The 21908-nt window shown below is 37.6% G+C and overlaps 1 protein-coding gene and 1 long non-coding RNA gene across 3 annotated transcripts in view; one reads left to right on the forward strand and one right to left on the reverse strand.

Annotated features, from left to right (window-relative positions):
• The window catches only part of LOC105468097 (uncharacterized), a 73850-nt gene that overhangs the window by 6392 nt on the left and 45550 nt on the right, over positions 1 to 21908 (forward strand). The gene's annotated exons all lie outside the window — the stretch shown is intronic.
• Positions 565 to 21908, reverse strand: part of LOC105468103 (desmoglein 4) — a 39643-nt gene continuing 18299 nt past the window's right edge. The window contains exons 9-16 of the mRNA XM_011718080.3: positions 16723 to 16994; positions 15243 to 15382; positions 12615 to 12833; positions 9559 to 9855; positions 6376 to 6515; positions 6159 to 6222; positions 4504 to 4739; positions 565 to 2825 (exon numbers count right to left, since the gene is read on the reverse strand). Coding sequence (XP_011716382.2) covers positions 2058 to 2825; positions 4504 to 4739; positions 6159 to 6222; positions 6376 to 6515; positions 9559 to 9855; positions 12615 to 12833; positions 15243 to 15382; positions 16723 to 16994 — 2136 coding nt within the window. The 3' untranslated portion in view covers positions 565 to 2057. The remainder of the gene's footprint in view (positions 2826 to 4503; positions 4740 to 6158; positions 6223 to 6375; positions 6516 to 9558; positions 9856 to 12614; positions 12834 to 15242; positions 15383 to 16722; positions 16995 to 21908) is intronic.

A 21908-nucleotide genomic window follows, 5' to 3' on the forward strand; every position in this document is an offset into this window, starting at 1 on the left:
TCGACTCCCAGTTCCTTAAGAATTCTCCAAACTGTTTTCCACAGTAGTTAGACTAATTTGCATTCCCACCAACATTGTGTTAGTGTCCCCTTTTCTCTGCAGTCTCACCAACGTGTTAGTTTTTGACTTAACAAAAGCCATCCAATGCAAACTTTAAGAGAGAAATGCCCATGTCAGGATTTGCCACAGAATGGAGTGTGTACCAGATGCTATGTGGCTGGTTGTTGCTTGAGTGTTAAATCACCATGAGACCAATGCTCCTTAGCCACCCCATGGATTGCATCAATTATAGAGTAGTAAAATATACTAAAGTAAGAAATGGATGTAGCAGCTGGCAGTATACATAATTTGGAAAATATCAGGAAATATGTAAATAACCTTCTAGCATTACAATGTTTTAGCTATTCTGTGCTTATACATCATAAAACTTAAGTTTTTGAGAGACAATTTTTCTTCCAATTAGGGAATAGCAAAGAGTATGCAACAGGCAAATTTGGGTCCTCTTCATATCTGATGAAGTTATAGTATAAAAAAGCAAACTGGCTAGGGTATCTGAACAATGGGTTCAAGGCTTTGCAGCACAACTAGCTGGTTGGGATCATTTAACCTCTCTATTTCTAGATTCCTTGTCTAGAAAATGAGAGAATTGGGTAAGAGGTTATCTGAGATGACTTAAATTCTACAATAGTTTTATTCATAAAGGAGCAAAAGGTAGGCAAGAAGCACTACAATTATTTCCCTTCAAAAGGATTAGGCCTTGAAAATAAGTTTATTTCATTTACATTATCTCAGCCACGTTATTGCTGCTACTCTATACATATTTTACAGAATTAAGTAAAATTACCTGGCTAGTTTCTTTTTCTCAAGTCAGCTTTATGCCTACTAAAAGTAAGCAATCTATGTATGTGTTTCCATTTTATTTATTCAACATAAACAGTAGTGTTGCAAAGAGAAACACAACTTTGTAATGGATTTAAATAGTTGGTTAATTATTGTTGTTAGGAACTTAAAGCCATATCCCAGAGTTTTATTTTAAGTCTAGAAATGAATAGAAACTCTATGAAGGCAGAAACCATGTCTGTCTTCTTCACCTGTATATTCACAGAGCCATGACTAGCACTCAACACCTAGTTGCTTCTAAGTAAATATTGTTGAATATATGAATAACTACAGAGTGCTTTTGAAGAATATCTGCTTGCCAATTGAAAGCTCTATGATTCAGTTCTATGAAATTGATTAAGCCATATTTCATGTATTTTTCTGACATAATTGGCAACAGTAGGGAAAAAATTCCCTGTAAGTGGGGAAAACTTTAGTATTTCCTCAATAACTCTTTCTACTTTAGGATTGTCATAATTTTTTTGCTATTCTAGATTAATTTACAGTTAATCTTATAAATCAATAAAATTCAATAAAAATATATATTTTTTCTTCAATGAACCATTTCCAGCGATGCTTTCAGTTGGCAAACTCTTTCCTTATTATATTAAGCATGACCTATTGCTTAATAGCACGCAATCTTGAAAAATCTTTTGAAGAGACAAATGACTTCAGATATCTGAAGATATTGACCGATACTCTACGTTCCTTTTCAATTTCCTTTCAGAAATGTACATTTTCATTCAATTTTTCAATTAAAAGTTTTAATATAAATATTTCTCTAAAGAAAAATATGGCTGGTGGATGTAGACAGGGCTTCTTTTGTAACTTCCAAGAACAAGGCATCTTGGTTGACAAGATTGGTGCTACAGGCCTCAAGACCCATAGGATTCACAATGTGAGTTATGTGCTATTCATTAGACAGTATCAAGGGATGCAATACATTTTCTGTACATTTTTTGACACATTATTTAAAATCAGAAAGAAATTTAAAAGGCTTATCTAAAGTGCCTAGCCATATTCACCCTCAAAATGGTATAATCAAATAATGGCATTGACCTTAGAATATCTGAGTATTTGTTGACTGTTAATATATATGGTACATTATATATCTTTGGTGGATGTATTTGTGATTACAAGGTGCAAGGTCTCCATAGAGAATACTGACCACAAAGCACTTACTGTTGGGTGTAATGTATGTTACCGTATCGTGTTACTGTGTGTCGAGATGTCACTGGGGATGTGGAGTCAACGGTTTGGCTTATGGGAAGGTCTGGGCTCACCATTTGCATCACTTGAATTTCTGGCCCTACTAAAATATTGCCACTCATCACAGGTCCCATACAAACATCAGTCATGCTACTATTGCTCATGTCAGGCACACCAGGACTAGCCAGTACTCTCTCAGCATAGATTACATTGTTGTAATCTGCTAACTCAGCAGGTACACAAATATTCCCTTGAATATCATAGACAGGTGCCATTACTGCTTCGGTTACTACAACACTGGGTGCAAGTTGAGGATCAAAAATAATTGTAGTGGGTTGCACACATTGATCAGCAGTACCGTAAGTCTCAGTCACAATAATATCCCCATGAACCACGGGTTCAGATGCTGCCACTTCTTCTTGGAATTCAGCTTCTGAGGGAGTCAATCCTGAAGATTCATTAACAAAGTAATTAGGTCCGAGCAAAGGGAGGTCAGTACTGATCGGTATACAAGCCTGGTGTGAAGGAAATGGTTCAATTTCTGTGTTTAAGCAGATCTCAGCAAGAGTCCTAAATTTTGGATCTACAGTTTCCATGCAGCTTTCATCTAAGTCATCCACAATCCAACTGCAACAACCAATAGAGCCTACGGGAGACCCTACTCCCTCGTGGTCATAAATGAGCAAGCAGTCATTGGCTGGTCGACCTTCATCTTCATCTGCATAAGCATATGCTTTCTAAAATTAAAAGGGAGTGCAGAATTAGAAATTTCTTTTCCCCTAAAGCAAGGAAGAATAACAGCAATCCCTCAGAGAGACTTCTAAGTTGTTATGGAATAAACTGAATAATGGTATCAGTCACTCATTAAAATAATTGATACTATTCATGCACATTCTGTGATAGTATTTGTAACTACCAATTTTAAGATATAGTTTACAATTGCAACAACATCTTCAGCATTTTTTTTTTTTTCGTAAAGAATAATGGTGAAATTCATGTATCACCAGATGGGGAATAAAGCAGGCTAACTGAAATATGAGATAAAATGGGTTGTTATTTAAGCCGAGTAAACTTACTAAATAGGAATTCATGAGGGGATTTATTTACTCTTGATGCTACTCTATTAGGCCAACTCAATGTCTATAGGGCTTCTTTTTTTTTTTTTTTTTTTTTTTCTGATAGACCCATGATCTTTTTTCTTTTTTTCATGGATACATAATAGTTGTATATATTTATGGAGCACATGGGATGTTTTGAAACAGGTATACAATGCATAACGATAAAATCAGGGTAATCAGGGTATCTCTCACTTCAAGCATTTATGATATCTTTGTGTTAGGGACGTTCCGGTTCTGTTTTAGTTCTTCTAAAATGTATAATAAATTATTGTTAACTATAGTCATCCTGTTGTGCTACCAAATACTAGATCTTCTTTATTCTAACAGTATTTTCGTACCTATTAACCATGTCCACTTTGTTTCCCCTCCCTAGTACTCTTGTCAGCCTCCAGAAACATCATTCTACTCTCTATCTCCATGAATTTGTTTTTTTCTTTTAGCTTCCACAAATGAGTGAGAACATGTCAAGTTAGTCTTTCTATGCCTGGCTTATTTCACTAAACACAATGTCTTTCAGTTCCATCCATGTTGTTGCAAATGACAAGATTTCATTTTTTTAGGGGTGAATAATATTCCATTGTGTATGTGCATCACATTTTAAAAGTCCAATCATCCGTTGATGATTGTATTGGTTGATTCCATGTATTGGCCTCGTGACTAGTGTTGCAATAAACATGGGGGTGCATATATGTATTTCTTTGATATACTGATTTCCTTTCTTTTGTATATATACCCAGCAGTGCTATTGCTGGACCCCTTTTCTTAGTGAAGGTCAGTTGGTGGATAAGTCACTGGACTGAGAATAGGAGAGCTATCTTAGGTCTTAATCTAGCACAAGGCGTGGTGATGCTGTGTTCCTGAGTTTTAACTCCTTTCGTTCCCAATTCTGTCTTTATATTTTTTCTTTTCTGTTGGAGGCTCCCGGAGAACATGAAGGACATCAAAAGAAGAGGTCATAAATGTACCTTTTTTCCCCCTTGATGAACACTTTCCTGCTTTGCTACTGCTATGGGAAACAAGGTGAGGAATCAAGGAAACAAAAGATAGAAAAATGGAAAAGGGAAGTGGAGAATGATGAGGGGTGTGGCCTCGTTCACAGTACTAAGATGTGCTATGGCAGTTGAATATGAAATCCTGCGGCAAACTAGTATTTTGTGTTTTAAGGAGAAGTGAAACATTTTTTATTCAGGTTTGGGATAGGGTTGAGAGTAACACTATATTTCAGAAGAGGCTTACTGCTATTGTATTTTACTATTATTATTCAGTCTCAAGATGATTGTGTGTGTGAGGGCATTACCTCTGAGAAGTAGCTGTCCAAGAAAGCCATGTTGACGTCGGAGTCAGCGTAGTCCCGCAGGGTTCCCATGGTAGAGCTCCTCTTCCTTGCGGCCCCTGCGGCCCCCGCGACTCCTGCGGCTCCTGCGGCCCCTGCGGCCATGAGGCCAGCGGCTGTCCCCATCCCTGTGTTGAGCTCCACTCCCGATACACCTCCTTCCACCGTGCCCCCGGCTGCATAGGTGTTGGTGTAGATTTCTGAAAAGGGAGGATGTTAGTGTAACAGCGCTCGAGTTGCCTGCAGCTCGTATCTGCCTAAAACGCTGCCGCCGCCTTCTGCGGTGCCACCACCCACCCAGCGCTAAAAAGCTGACAAAGAGCGATACGAGTAACACCGATACATCTCCAGGCTTGTTGACTAAAGAAAAGTAAATTAATGACACAGAGGGAGTCAGTGGTGGGACGTGGCCTTCCCACATTTGCACAGACTTCGCCCTAGACCTAAAGGTGTAGAACTTGCCAAGAGGAGCTGCAAGCAGGCGCCCGTTCCCGCCGTGGCCGCTGCGGGCTTGACCCATCCGGGAGCCCTCCAAAGCAAGGCCAGCGGCGTGACTGCAGAAACTGAGCTCATAGTCCTCCTTCCTTCTGGAACAAGATGCAGCTGGGCTCACAGGGATGTTCAGTCACAGAGCTTCTTTGTATGCAAAGGGCCAAACTCGGAACACTAAGGAACCATCAGAGGAAGCTCACATGCACTGCAGAATTCAGCACCCTTTCTATCTGGTGCAATCATTGCCAGATAGCTAAGGAGTGTGTTCAATATTCTTAGATATACGTGGGGCTGGTAAGACAGGAGAGTTTAAGACACTCTCTTGAGGCAAAAGCTTGTCTGAATTTAAGAAAAGTTTTTCAGTGTATTATTAGAGTACATTTACTACCTTTTCTTTAGCTCTTTTTCTTTTTTTTTAAACCAGCTTGTGTTATAAATAATGACTACAGTAGCATGTACTCTGTGCCAGGCACTATTCTAACGCATATTTTGTGATATATGTATATATACATATTTATATATGTGTGTGTATATATACACACACGTATGTTATACATAATAAAATAATCTATACAATATATGTATGTATGATATATTACATATGTAATATGTATTATTTACTCCTCACAGCAACACTTTAAAGTAGGTACTATCATAAGCTCAATTTCAAAGATAAGGAAACTGAGGCCCAGGGAGGTTAAATGTCTTGACTAAGGACTTATTACTACAGGTTGAACATCCCAAATCCAATAATCAAGAATCCAAAATGCTCCTATGTCTGAAACTTTTTGATCACCATGGCACAAAAAGGTTGAGCCAAACTCAAACTCATGGTCCTGTGCGTTTCGGATAAAAGCTATGCAGCCCTCAAGCAAGTGGCAGAGCTGGGAATCAAACCCAAGCATTCTGCTTCCAGAGTTTGCTCTTTTAACTGCTGTGTCATACTTCACTGTCTGTAGTTTCAGATAGAAAAAAAAAGTGGCTACTTCAAACAGGTCACACTCCCTCTAATTATACTGTCAAAAGATTGACAGACTTTTCCATAAGGTAGTTTTACATGAAGTTGGTTTCTGGTTGAATAATTGTGAAAAATTTAAAAGGAAAAGCAGATTTTGGTGTTTACTGACCAGAGGAATCCATCCGATCCTGGGTATTTGAGGCTGTCATGGGTGCACATATATTTGACACATCCTGAAAAGAAAAATAAACATTTGAAAAACAAATGCTTTATGTTAAACATTTAAACACTGACATCTGTTCATTTTTGTGCAGCATGTAATTGTTAAGACATGCTCAATTTCCACTGAAACTCCACACTTCTCTGGAAAGTGATAGTCCACTCACCCTGTCCTCCGGATGGGCCCCTTCAATTCTCCAAGACTGCATCACTCCTTCTCCGCCCTCAGGCACAGGAGCAAATCTTGTTCCCAGGCCTTCAGGCTGTCTCTGTTTGCAGCAACACAGCAGCAGCAAGAGTGGAGCCACTGCTCAAGAAAGTGACAACGCGTTTACACAAATTGCTCAGTTTAGGAAGTCACTGGATGAATCATTTTTGGGGAGCATTTGGTGGCATTATATTTAGAACAAAAATACAAATATATGTAAGAAAATCTCATTTTTTTCCTTTAGAGGATTGAGTATACATATCCAAGTTTATAAATACAACACCACCAAATCACACAGAACTTTAGAACTAGATGGCAAGGAGTTTGAGATCAGGTAACTGAATTTCTTTACTGACAGATTAGGAAAGTAAGGTCGTCTTTAGTCTAAGACTCCTGAGCTGGTTGGGGCAGATACACACACACATGTAAGTTAAACACATCGTGAATATATGCTATCAAGAGGATTGAATACAGGATTCAGCTATGGGACCTGGAGATAGGACCTTTCTTCAATCCTTATTACAGTTACGCTTAAAATAGAAGTCAAATAATACTCACTAAATTTAATGGAGATATTTACAATTATTTTAAGACTGGTTTATAGACTATGATGAAAAATTAAAGCTATCAAAAATGTTTAGCTATCCAAGTGTTTCTTCCAAGAGGAAATTTACTATTTGTTACCCTAATAATCACCTCAATTCTATATTTTAATCCATAAATATAGACACTGCTTAAGTTTTCTAAGATTCTAGAATACACTCTGTTTAGTTCTTCGGGCCCACTCTAGTTGCTTTCCATACTTTCCTAATTCTCTAGCATGGCATGCATTTTACTAAGGGGGTTAATTAAAGATAAAGAATAGAAGGATAAATGCTTGAGGAGATGGATGCCCAGTTCTCCAGGATGTGATTATTTCACATTGCATGCCTGTATCAAAGCAGCTAATGTACCCCATACATATGTATACCTATTATGTACCCACAAAAATTAAAAATTAAAAACAGATACAAAAGAAGAGAATATCAAAGCTGCAAAATCAGCTTTAATCTTATTACAACAATTAATTTGGCAATTTTGCCATCTACACTATGAACAGTGAAAAGTCAAGTTATACATTTCCATAGCATTTTCTGGAAAAGGGCTAAAACTAGAATTGGTAGCCCCTAGGCCATGGTTCCACCTATTCTATATTTCTGTGAATTTAAATGTGAGCTGGATCATGTACCATTGCAGGCATGAACTCTAACAAAGGTACTATCTAATAAATGAAGTGTTTTTAGCACATACCCAATACAATTACTGTATGTGTAATCTCATTTGGAGCTAACATCAAAAGTGTCAATTTGAGGCCCTTCGGGAACATAGGTTTGGACTCAGATCCCTCCCACTACCATCACACTGCCCCCTGTCTCCTAAAATCGACCATGGACTTCTCCGTTGAAAACAAGTGTCCATAGGGCTATTCCTCTCCTATTCTACAATCATTCAGTTGAACAAGTCTCCTGCTTTCTTTGACCTGGTCTAGAAAAGTCCTGAAACTCTTAGTGCTAACCTTCTGGAAATGCAGCTGGCACTGGGTTTTTAACCCTGAACTGAACATTAGTCTCACCAAAGGGCTTGAACATGCTGATGCTTAGTCTCATCTTGAGTATGACCCAAGCATGAGTAATTTTGGAAGACCTTTAATTAATTCTTATGTACAACTAGGGTTGAGAACCACTAACTCAAAGCTTACCTGAAACCACTACTCAATTGCTGTAGAGTTACATTCTGGGAAAATATCTCTAATATCATTGTGAGAATCACTCATGATCTTTGCATAGCTTTGAAACCTCGCAGATTATTTCAAGAAAGAAATCCTCCCCAAAAGTCAGCTGTTATTTTTTGTGCCTTGAAATGATTACATTTTAATTAGTGCTCATCCCTGAAAACATAGCAACAATACAGTCTGACAAATTTAATTCGCAAATTTTACAACCCAGCTTTTGATCCCCATGAAACCTAAGTATTGCAAGGGCAACCTAAAATGTATGAAGTATCCTTCCTCTGAGGATCTATATGTTTAAAAAAACACTATGGGGAAAGGAGGGCCCTTTTTGGGAAAGTTTTCTTTGGGGATCTTGCCATTTCTGTGACCATAGTCTTCGTTTAGGCACTCACCCAGAGCCCGGAGGGTAATTCTCTGTTCTAGTCTCTTCTCCCTGCTTCCTACCGCAGGGTCACCTGTGCTCATCCGCCCTCATCGACTCTTCTGTGCCACGGTACTGAAGCCCAGAATGCCTGGTGTGTCATGAACGTGCCTCCATGCTGGCTCCCAGCCTCTCTTTTAGCCTCTGTGCTCCTAGGTGTGCGATGCTCTTCCATATCTTGCTCCCTTTTGTGTGTGTGTGTGTGTGTGTGTTTGTCTTTGATTACCTTTCAAATTTCCTTAGACAGCATCCTCCTTTAAAAGAAATCCTCAGCAGGGCATAGTGGCTCACGCCTGTAATCCCAGCACTTTGGGAGGCTGAGGCAGGTGGATCACGAGGTCAGGAGTTCGAGACCATCCTGGCTATCATGGTGAAACCCTGCCTCTACTAAAAATACAAAAATTAGCCAGTCGTGGTGGTGGGCGCCTGTAGTCCCAGCTACTTGGGAGACTGAGGCAGGAGAATAGTTTGAACCCGGGAAGTGGAAGTTTGCAGTGAGCTGAGATTGCGTTGCTGTACTCCAGCCTGGGCAATAGAGCAAGATTCCATCTCAAAAAAAAAAAAAAAAAAAAAAAAAGAAAAAAGAAAAAGAAAAAAGAAAAAAACCATCCTCAGCTTTTCAGGCTTACCTCAAAATCCACTTTTCCAAAAAGATTGTCCTAACTTTTCCATGGAAATTTCCATGATGGGATTTGTTTTGTGCTTTTCTGTAGTATATGTAGTGATTTGCATGTGTTTCCCATTTTTAGGACTCTCACTCTAGGCTTTCTTAGTTATCATTGTGGATTAAGCGCATATCCTTGTCCGTCCCATTGTTTATTTCTAAGGCACTCAAAAACTGCTAGAGATACCAAAAAGAAATGGCTACATGAACCTAACCATCCCAGCGAACCTCATTACAGTCCTATTTTGAAGAACTGTTGAAAAGAAGGATTTAATTGAGTACTCACAAAGCAGTAGCAGGATGCCCAGAACCATCATGCCGATCCCTGCTGGTCCAAGACCAACATTTGAAACTCCAGCTTGGTCTTCAGTGACAGGCCCATATGTGTCACCAGTTACGTCCTCTGTGTAGATGCCCGTGGCACCAGAGTCCAGGCACATGTGGTTGTCATCGCAGTCGCAGGCATACAACTGTACCATCTGTGCCAATTCGCATGCTCTGTTATAACTGTCCTTCACCAGGATTGGGATTTCATAAAATCCTGGAGATAAAACCTGCCTAGCCGTAAGGATTGCTGAGGTAGCTGAAATGGAAGAGAGGAAACAGAACAGAAAATAAATGGAAATTCCTTGGTTGTTGGGGGGGGTGGTGGTTAACTCTCCCTAATACCAAACATCGACTTAAAACACTTGATTTTTTTCATGCTTTCTTAGTCATAAAGCACCTTGTACTTTTTTAACATTTAATTTATTATTATTATTATTGTTATTTTTGAGACAGGGTGTCACTCCTATTGCCCAGGCTGGAGTGCAGTGGCACGAACATGACTCACTGCAGCCTTGACTTCCTAGGTTTAAGTGATTCTCCCACCTCAGCCTCCTGAGAAGCTGGGACTACAGGTGCGTGGCACCATGCCTGGCTAATATATATATATATATTTAGTAGAGACAGGGTTTTGCCATATTGCCCAGGCTGGTCTTGAACTCCTGGGCTCTAGCGATCCACCTGCCTTGGACTCTTAAAGTGCTTGGATTACAAGCATGAGCCATTGTGCCTGGCCTTTGTTTCTTCTCTTTTCTTTTTTTTTTGAGACGGAGTCTCGCTCTGTCCTCAGGCTGGAGTGCAGTGGCGCGATCTCAGCTCACTGCAAGCTCCGCCTCCCGGGTTTACACCATTCTCCTGCCTCAGCCTCCTGAGTAGCTGGGACTACAGGCACCGCCACCACGCCCGGCTAATTTTGTTTTGTATTTTTTAGTAGAGACAGAGTTTCACAGTGTTAGCCAGGATGGCCTCGATCTCCTGACCTCGTGATCCGCCCACCTCGGCCTCCCAAAGTGCTGGGATTACAGGCGTGAGCCACTGCGCCCAGCCTCTTTTTCTTTCTTTTCTTTTCTTTCTTTTTTTTCTTTTTTTAACATTTATAACTACTTTTTAAATAAGTATTGCTTATTGCTGGATTGCTACTTCTACAATGCAGGCAAGGACCTTGTTGCATCTTTCCGGAGCAACAGTAATTGGCATATAATATACATTCAATGAATATTTGCCCAATGAATAAATCATATTAAGTTGAAAGAAAATATTAGAAGTCTTCTATTTAGGATTACAGTTTACACAATAACCTCCTTAAGACTGTTTATACGTATCTGAGTCAAAATTGTTGCCCTTTCACTTAAAATTGTTCAAATTCGCCTAATTCTTTGTGCTATCATTGCCTATGAATTTTTATAAAACATATTATCTAAAATATTGGTTGGAATTTATTTATTAATACAAGGAGTGTTAAGAGATGATTAAATTTACAGCTAAACCATGAACAGTAACTGACTGATCCATAGCACACAATATTTTTTATTATGATGGTTTATTATTCTCAGTTAGCTAGATAGCAAGCCAGATTTGGTGTCTACCAAAATCTGTGCACAAAGTAAAAATGAGATAAGACAATGCCACAGCACATTAAGTAAAGTTCATTCTGTTCTAAAACACCAGCATTGAAACAGGTCTCTAGGAATATTATCTCCAGTGCGGTTATCTTTTTTCTTGGCAAACCTGTAATAGCTATAATATTATACCTCCATGCAGAACATTTTTTCTTATGTGTAAAATCATAACATCTAGGATCTGAATGAGGAAAAAAGTGGTTAGCAATTATTATTATTTATGAATGGGCTATTGAGCTTTATAGGAGATGGCATATTCAGAGTTGACGATATTAATGGAATTGCTTTAATGTGATTAACTTTAAAAAATATTAAAGTGGTTTTGCTGAAAAGAGCTAAAGGTTTGATGGTAAAAACAAATTGCCTAGTTGCTCACTTTGACCAAGTCTTTATTGGTAGTATTTTTCCTACCATATTTTAGGGTCTCTCCATTCTGTAAACAGAGGGGCTTGGTGGCCTCAAAGAGGTGGGAAGTATTTCTTCTCATCCTGGGCTCTGTAGTCTGATGGCCACCGAATAGCCCATGAGATTTTCCCTGTAGCCCCATATGAATATGAGATTAGGGAGCTATCTAAGCCCAAATGGGATCCTCCCATAGCATTTTCTTTTTTATTATGCGCTTAACCTTTTAGGAAAAAGAACCCAAGGTAGATAAAATGTTGTGTTATCTGAAATTTATTCTTAATTTTTATCGATGTCAGCCATTCAATTGTATGTAGCTATAGTCAAGATACATACGTATACAACTTTGTGATCTGCTTTTCACTTTACTTTCTTTGGTTTATGCGTTCTTTTGTATCTACATACTTTGTATAATTCCAATTTTAATGGCTGCATATTAGCACATCATAATAATATGTAGTATAATTTGTTTAATCATTCCTCTAATACTAAGCAATTCGGATTTAAAGTTTTACCCTTAAAAATAAGTCTGAACTCATAGCTATTGCTAAAAATAATTTAATTGCTCTTATGTGCTCCTGAGTAGTAAATGTTTAAATGTATCTATGGGATATATGAGTTTCAGAGACATATATGTGATTTGTCTGAGTTTATTCAGAATAGGGAATTGTGACATTCTTAATTTATGAGTTTGTTAAGGGTTCTGTTTATTTTAAACTGAATAAATATTGGTTTAATGTCCTACCTACTCAAAATGATGGGTAAACTGGTATTTATCTACCATTTGTAAATGCAATATTAATGAAACATTTTGACTTAATTCAAAATTTTGTCAAATATCCTGTGTACATGAAAGATTTTTTTTTCATTTAATGTTAATATGGCAAGAATTGTGGAAACAGAAATAGAATGTTTTATTAAGTGACTTGACACATTTTTTGGTAATTGTTTTGCTTTGGGACTTAAAGTCCAAAAAGCAAGCTTACATTTCACTTACCATTTGTTGATCTGACATCCCACATGTCAGCTGTTCCTGGTGGCTGATCAACAACACAGAAAGTAAAGGGAGACCCATAAGAATGCTCATGAACAGAGATAAGGACTGATGGAGAGTCAATGCAGATGGTTCTTCTTTCAGGAAAAATGTTTGGACAGTAATCGTTGATATCAGGAACCTCAATACATATGGTTCCTGTAGCTGTTTTTCCAGAGCCATCTGAAAGAGTAAGTGTGATAGGTGTTGAGGTAAATGGTGTTAGGGAGAAAACTCTTTCTCATATCCCCGATGATGCCATGGAACTTGTAGGAAACATATACATGACTTGGGAGGCTTGACAGGTTTCTGCCCGCTTCAGCGACCCAAAGTCACTCTTCCCTTTGTGTGCTACCTTCCAGCCACACTGCTTCTTTTGAGTTCTTTAAACAAGTTTCTTTTTTTACTCTGGACTCTGGCACATTCTTTCCACTCTTCCTAAAATGTTTTCCATCCTCATTTCATTTTGCAATTCTAACACATCCTAAGGCACAAAATCAAATGTTCTTCCTCAGAGAAGGTTTACTGCTTTCTAGTCTCACCCTGTTCCCATAAATTAGACCCCCAGATCAGCTATGGACCTCCATTCAGAATGCTCATTGAGTCCTGTGTTTGTAGAAATAAGCACAGTTGAAATAAATACTTGTTGGTGTTTTTCTTCTGTGTTCACTGTTTATTTTAATTGCATCGGTTACACGCTATTTCTTTCAGAAATGGCATTTCTGAAAACAAATATAAGCCTATTAGATTTTTCCCTAATCCACTTGAAACAAGTTTTTGGATAGTATAATTTATCAGAAAGGCCCAAAGACTAAAGATTAGGAGTACAGGAGCTTTTTAGTCCACTTTTCTACTCTATGTTCTGTTACAGCGAATAAAGAATTTTTTTTGCTTGTTTTTAACTTGAAAAAAATCTTAGCTTTCTCACTTTTAAACTAGAACATGGTAATCTCTAGGACACTTTAGTAGGTCATTTTCTGAGAAAGCAATAAATTCCTTTTACAGACGTTTTCTGTGTGCCTAAGTAGTAGTCACTGAGGTAACTGAATGAGAATAAACTGAGAGCCTAGTATAGTCTATATGATTTTGTATAATATGTTTATATACCCTATTCAGCATTGGACCTGATTTCACTAGATGAAAGATGTTGATTTCACTTAGTTTCTCATTCGAGAGCCATCAGATTATTCCACAGATTGTTTTATTTGTCATTCTCTGATCTTTGGTAGCTCTTCTATTACCTTGTGATTGGCAACCAAAACTCAAGCTATTGCTTATAGCGTTTACTCCCCAATAAAGTTTGCTCTTCCTAGAGGTCTGTCTCTTCACCTGATGATGGTGTGTGCTGAAGCAAACTTATTCCAACTATTCAGATTGCTCTGTGTCAGTGCAGACACTCTGCTTAGGTGAATAAACCATCAGCTTTGTTTTTGGATTTCTCTTGGTACATTTTGATAGCACTTTCTCTCTCTTTATTTGCTTGGAATGACTAATTATTTGTTCTAGAATTTGAAGATTTTCACATATGACCAATATGCAAACATAGGGTGCAATCAACATGGTTAGAATCCATTTTCAAATTAGATCTTTCAGAATACTGATAATAAATAGGACAATGTTATTTATGAAACTGACCCAGGCATTAAAAGTTACTTGCCACAGGGTGAAGCTCAGGATGCATGGACGATAGTTGGTTTGGTTTTATCATGGTTTGTTTTTGAATTTTATGCTGCTTCTTTACCTTTATTTTTGTTTTGATACTAGAAAGGTCAGCTATAAACTCATTGCAAACCTACAGTATCTGTCTTACATTAGGCATGTATCTCGGACACATATCTTTCCCCTTCCTTTGTGGTTCCTGACCTTTCTCTCTTGTTTTGTTCTACAGCAGCTGGTTTCCTAGGCACTGCTTCATATAATCATTAACTATTGATAAACAAATCCTATTGCTACTCACCAAGAGGACTGCTTAATAGATTTTCCCACGTGAGAAGTGGCTCACTTACAAGTTAAGTCAGTGCATCTGCATTTATGACTTTTAATATGGATCTTATATTTGGAATAACCTGTGCTTTCTTGATCCATAGCATCTTATTATGGAAATATGTCAAATCAAGCAACACTCACACAAGCTTCTCACTGTAGTTCAGCTTTAATGGCTCTAAAATAATTGTATTCACTGTAGTTCAGGTTTAATGGCTCTAAAATAATTATATTCACAAGGTGATGCCCAAATGAACTTTGGAGAGCATGTAGCCCTTACTTTAAGTAAACATTCCCAACATACCCTACAAGTGAGATTAGCCGTACTCAAGAGACAAAGTTATAAACAGAAGATAAATTATATTTTAACTTTTACGCTTTAAGCCATATGCAACTCACTTTTGCAAGTAGATGAAATAAACTATGGCTTAAGTGTAAATTATGATTTTAATTGACTTCAATTCTTGATTTAAGGTGCTTAGGACTTTCTATAGGTCTTACATACACCATTAAAAATGTTTGAGTATCTCAAATATCAGCATTAGAGTAACATAATACTTAATATAATAGTATTAGTTTTCTTAAAATACTGAAAATAAATTTTCTTACCATCTATAGCCAGGATCTCTGCTGTGTATATCCCATTGATAATATATTTTGACTTCGTATCAAATTCTCTAGAAAACTGTATCTCACCAGTTCTTGAATCAATTTTTAACCAGCTGCCTGCATCATGCCCTATGATATATCTGTTTTTAAATAAAAAATCCATTATTATGCTTTTATTAAAGTTAGTACTATTAAATCACATAAGAGCTACAGTGTGGCAAACTTAAATATTGTGTTTTTATGTTTTATAGTGATGATTGCCTTGGTTTATAAAAAGTGTATATATATCAATAAAAATTCAATGATATATACATTAATATACAGATTGGCAAGTTTTAAAATTTCATCATTCTTACTCTTCTGGCTCCTAGTATAACTGTTAATAAAATGTATGAGTTTATTTCAGCTCTGTTTATTAAATAATAGCAATATAAAACATCTGTTATTCATTTTCAAAAACAAATATTGCTTATTTATTTTCACATGTGGTATACTCAGGATTTTTTTGTGGCTTTTCAGCCATGTTGATTTCAGAGCACCTCACTGATGGCCTGTTGGGGGGTTGTGGTATCCTCTGTTCAGTGTGTCTGTCTGGATCTTGTTACAGATGATAGATTTAAAGTGCTTGACCTCACTGGAAGAAGATCTGGTCTCTACCAGGCACAATTTCAAGACTTCTGTTCCTTTATCTGAACTGCTTTTACCTCCACCCATCCTGGCAGACTTCACAGGTTTTATTTGAGTCTGTCAATTTGTTAACTGATTGAATAACTAAAACTGTGAACATCAAAGTAACTTATAAGTCAGTAGACTTTGTTTACTCCAAGAATATTGGGATGAAGAAAAGGAGATAGAGAAGGGCAGGATATAGAGAAGACCTGTGTACTTCACTGTGGTTATTTCCAGAATATTTTACACTGTTCTAATTCACATATAATCTACGTATCTCATGCCCCAATACTACCTTTTAATTTCTCCTCTTCTGACTCTCCTTATGCCTATCAAATTTCTAAAACACTGTTTTTAGCTTCTATGATTGTGTTTTTTCTCTTAGATTAAGCAGAGAATTGAAATTAGTCTCAAAGTCATAGGTAACACAGGTTTAAGAAAACAAGCGGTCACTCAACTTTTATGGTGTCTTATTGTCTACAATATGGCTTAATCGGCCCACGTCCAGGGTAGTACAAACTGGCCACAAAAGATCAAAAAGACTCATGGAGTAATTTAGGAGGCTCTTTGATCTTACAATTGCTCACTGGACACGATTACTTTTATAACTAGTTGGAGCCCTTACATTATTGAAGCCTCTAAAACACTGTTAAAATTCTAAGATTTCAAATGCTCTAATAGTCTTTTAAATCGAAGGAATAATAAAAGCAAAAAAACCTTCCAAAAGTATTACAACCAACATATACTAGCACATGCTACATGAATTAACACTGGATAGAACCATAGAACATGAGGAAAATATTTGCAGTACCTGACATTTGTTGCAGGGTTTCCTGTGTCCAAATCTATGGCTGTATATGTGCCAAGCACATAATTCATTAAAGAACTTCCTTTTATTCCTTCCCGCACACTAAAAGCCATAGTACTTGGATGAAATGCAGGTCCTTCTCTCACATTAACAACCTGAATTCTCACAGGGGTTGGGTGCATTCGGAATTGAGAAGCAACGGAGTAGTGAAAATCAGCTTGGTTTTTAACTCCGATACTAAGCTGAATATTAGGTGCTTGTTCATAATCCAGCATCTGAAATGAAAGAAAATAAAACACTCTGAAACAGCAAAGAACTCTCTTTTGATAAAGTAAGAACCCATGGTAAAGCAAACCACACACTAGAATAAAGTCCAGGAGATACGTTATTTAGATTTTGAAATGAAAAAAAATTTGCTTATTACTGTATTAGGTGTCTTAGATATCTTATTCTGTTTATCTTTTAGCATAATCCACTATGTAGATCATTTAAGCCTGTGATTTTAAATTGGAATAAAATTTTGGAGTTTTGGACTTTTTATACAAAAATGCTGAAGTGAAAAACGATATTTTCCAAATGAGGTGTTTATGAAAAATTCTTTAGAATAAAAGAAAAAATGTTTGCACTATTGAATGAATAAATAAATAGTACCCAGATTTTCTTTCTAGCACTCACATCTGAGAATCTTTTGAAAGTATAATCAGAATAAAGGCGCTAATATATATGATGTCACTGAACACATAATTTTTTTTAATGATGTAAACAACTTATAAAGAGTTTATGATGATTATAGTTGCTGGGTCTGGTGGATAGGAAGACGCCTTTATGGGGCATATTCAAATAAGTAAATGCCATGCCCAGAGAAAAGTCACCTTTGAAATGGGTATTCTGGATAAAAAATAGAATCTTTTGATCCAGAATGATTGATGTGGTGACATGAAAAGTCACAAGTGAAAAAGTAGTTGCAAAGAAAGAATTGCTGAGCAATGTCTGCTTAGAAGTGTTTTGGAAGCTAAGGTAAGCATCACTTGCAATGCATTTCCAACAGCAGAAGTCAAGACATCAGCAAGGCTTGCCATCAGCAGAACTCTGAGGTAAATCTCTGCTTCTCAGTGAAACTCCCTGATATCATGAATGTTTCCTTAGGTTTTAGAGTTACATCTTTTCAGAAGAGCTGATAAGAAAAACATTCACAGAAATTTATTTAGGTTCGTCTTGGGAGATGGCTCAGCATGCCACACTTGAATTTCAGCCAAAACCCGTCAGGTCTGGGATATTGATTCCTTTTGCACGTCTATTTACAGGTCCACATAATACCTTGTCCACTGGTCCACATAATAGACCACCCCACATGATATTTAGCACAGAACTGAATATAAATTATGTACTCAAAAATTGATTTTCAACCGGAAGAGATCTTTCTTCTACAAATCTTTTTTTATTTAATGGAATTCCATGCTATCTTAAAATAAATGAAAAATCGAGAACCTCTTTTTTTTTTCCTTTTCTTTTTTAATTTTTTTGAGACAGGGTCTCATTCTGTGGCTCAGGCTGGAGTGCAGTGGTGCAATCTCAGCCCACTGCAATCTCTACCTCCCAGGTTCAAGCAATTCTCCTGCCTCAGCCTCCCAAGTTGCTGGGACTATAGACATGCGCCACCACACCGGGCTAATTTTTGCATTTTTAGTAGAGATGGGGGTTTTGTCTGTTGGCCAGGCTGGTCTTGAACTCCTGACCTCAGGTGATCCACCTGTCTTGGCCTCTCAAAGTGCTGGGATTACAGGCATGAGCCACTGTGCCCAGCCTGATAACCTCTATTCCGATAGAGAAATCTCTTGTGGTTTTGTTATGTATACACACAAATGCACTTTTGTTTGTAAGAATATTAATAGTTCTCTCCCCATTGAACAGAGTGTGACGAAAATATACCAATATGTGTCTAAAGTTGTATCAATTAAAGATCTTCACATAATCTAGGAGCAGGAAATTGGTCTGGGGTGAATCTTTCCTCTAGGAGGGAAAGCCAAATAGAGGAAAGGCATAAAATTGTTTATTCATTCTTTGCAAGTGGGGCCCTTTAGTCAGGATTTTCTGATTGTGTCCAGAGGTCAGGGATTGTAAAGAGCAATGGAAACAATGGTTTACCTTGGAGTCTCTTCATAAAGTAAAGGAAGAGGCTGGGGAAACTCAGTCTCTGCAGTTTAAGGAACAAATGAAGAATAACCGCTTAACAAGGTACACAGGCGTGTGTTAGAGTGGGTGGGGGCTTGAGCTGCAGTGACCTAGAGTGAGGCTCTGGAAGGGATCAGGATGAAGATAACACATCCAGAAATGTATCTGGCTTCTGGCAGGATTTGGCTTCTGTAAATTGTAGTACAGAAGCTAAGCTTAGATTCTCTCTTCCATTTTTTTTTGTTCTAATTTAATATGACACGGCTAATTCTAGTGGGGACACTGATTCATTTTAAAATTAAGTATGAAAGAGGGAGAACGTTAGAAGTCTCCATCCAAAAGAGGATGTGATAGCAGTTTTTCCACAGCAGGGGACTCGGGAAATGCTCATTATCTGCCTGAGTGTGTGTTCTGTTTCCAGGAAGGCTCATTTTCTGGTAGAAATGTGTTGGGAAGAGAGAAGCAGGGCACGCACAGCTGGGAAGGAGTTTATGGCGGTACACAGACTTGGAGGGAAATCTCAGGGTGCTAGTTTTTTCCTAAAATTGGTTTTACTGGCCCCCGATTACACAGTGAGACACGAAGGTGGCAGTTAAATATGACTTTGGGACCAGAGAATTCTGGTTGGATCTTGTCTCTGCCATTTACCACCTGGGTAAACTGAGACTAGCAATTTGTCCTCATCAGTTTTGTTTCACTTTCTCTAAAAATGGAATTACTGGCTGGGTGTGGTGGCTCACACCCGTAATCCCAGTACTTTGGGAGGCTAAGGTGGGCGGATCACTTGAGGTCAGGAGTTTGAGACCAGCCTGGTCAACAATGCTGAAGTACAAACAATGCTGGTCAACAATACTAAAAATACAAACATTAGCTGGGTATGGTGGCACATGCCTGTAATCCCAGCTACTTGGTAGGCTAAGGCATGAAAATTGCTTGAACCTGGGAGGAGATGGTTGCAATGATCACACCGCTGCACTCCAGCCTGGGTGACAGAGTGAGACTCCATCTCAAAAAAAAAAAAAAAAAAAAAAAAAAAAGGAATGACCCTATTTTCTTCCAAGAGTTGTGAGGATTAAATGAGATAAAATACGTGAACCCTCTGGATATACCTTATAACAGAATAGTTGGTGTTTAGTAATTGCTTAATAAATGTTAGAATTATTATAAAAATAGAGAATCATTTTTTTTTTTGTTAGAGTTCCAATTGGGTAGCATTTTGCTTTGCTTTTTTCTCAGTGTTGGAGTCAATGTGTGTGTATATATATATATATACACACACACACACACACACACGTATTTATATTGCTGGTGTTTTCATATACACTTATCAGTAAATGCCAAGGAGAGGCTCTTATTGACAAAGAGACTTTCATTTTTCTGAGATCTTTCTCTTGTTAAACTGTAAATTCCTTGAGAACAGGGACCATATCTTATTCGCCTTCATATCTTTAGCGAATTCTCAATACATAGCAATTCTCAATACATCTTTTTTTTTTTCTCTGCCTCCCCGGTCAGGGTTCAAGTGATTTTCATGCCTCAGCCCTCCCGAGTAACTGGGATTACAGGTGACCACCCCACACCCATCTTTCAGTAGAGACTTGGTTTCACCCTGTTGTCCAGGCTGGTCTCGAACTGCTGGCCTCAAGTGACCCTCCTGCTTTGGCCTCACAAAGTGCTGGGATTACAGGCACGAACCACCTTGAATCCTTTGAATTGAATCTTTGTAATTTCCTCAGACTAAGAGAAGGGTTATATAAAGCTTAGTCAAAAATCCATTAATGAAGGGCCAGTTTCCACAAGGTTAAGGGGTATCCTGAATGAAAATGGAGAAAGTGTAAGAGGACATTAGTAACCTCATTCCAAATGTATCTGGAATGAGAGGCTGACCTCTGGCTGTTGAAAATGTCAAACATGGGAAAATTACTCTTATGTTCCCTAAAATAGTTCTTTTGGCTAGGTAGTAACACACACATAAAATTTCATTTTAATTAGCCTTTCTCTATTACTTTGGTATTTTTAAGCAAATTTTTTCTTACTCTTTTTAAGAGACTTGGAAAGTTATTCAGAAGAAAATAGATAGGGCTTTGTATATACAACATCCAAATTACATTGACAAATTTTTCATGAAATTAATATTTCAATATTTTTTTTTTAGCAATTAAGTATATCTTTTAAAAATGTTGTTATCACAGAAGGCACATGACGTAAGTCAGAGAGTACATTGCCTACATTGTTAATTTTTTCATGTTTATAATTTTATGCAGAAGTTATAAACGATGCAGTCAAGTCCAGGGACTTCTGTTTGGATGATATCTATACTATTAGTTTCAGGTAAATATTATCATCAATACTATTCTCAAATTTTGTGAGTCTCTACTATCTTTTGGACACTGGACCAGGTGCTGGGGATGGAAAGATATTTAGATCAAGTTCTTTATGCACAAAATTCTTCTATTATTTTAGTAGGTTGGGAGACAGACCAAAAGTGAAGAACAGTTACATAATATGAGATAATATACAAAGTCAGTCACTAAGATGGTAAGAACATAGGTAAGAATTGCATGTTATGTCTAGCTCTTGATTTTTAACCAGGATGCAAGGTTTAACAAATTCTGATCCCTGGAAGAAAAACTTGACTAAATATTCAGAATTTCATATGGTGGGAGGTGACCTCCTGTTCCTCTATTCCTCTTCGTATTGTATTTGGCAATGACTCTTTTTTTTTTTTTTTCAATTTTTACTGCCATTGCCTTAGATCAGATGCTTAGTACCTCAGGGCTTAATTAATATGATAATAATTTTGATAACTTTGGTCTTTTCAGAGTTGAACTCATGTTGTTATTTATTTATTTATTTATTTATTGGCAGAGTTTCACTCTTGTTGCCCAGCCTGGAGTGCAGTGGTGCAGTCTCAGCTCACTGCAACCTCTGCCTCCTGGGTTCAAGCAATTCTCCTGCCTCAGCCTCCCAAGTAGCTGGGATTAAAGGCATGTGTCACCACACCTGGCTAATTTTGT

Source organism: Macaca nemestrina, chromosome 19 (genome assembly GCF_043159975.1).
Source record: "Macaca nemestrina isolate mMacNem1 chromosome 19, mMacNem.hap1, whole genome shotgun sequence".
Taxonomy (NCBI): Eukaryota; Metazoa; Chordata; class Mammalia; order Primates; family Cercopithecidae; genus Macaca; species Macaca nemestrina.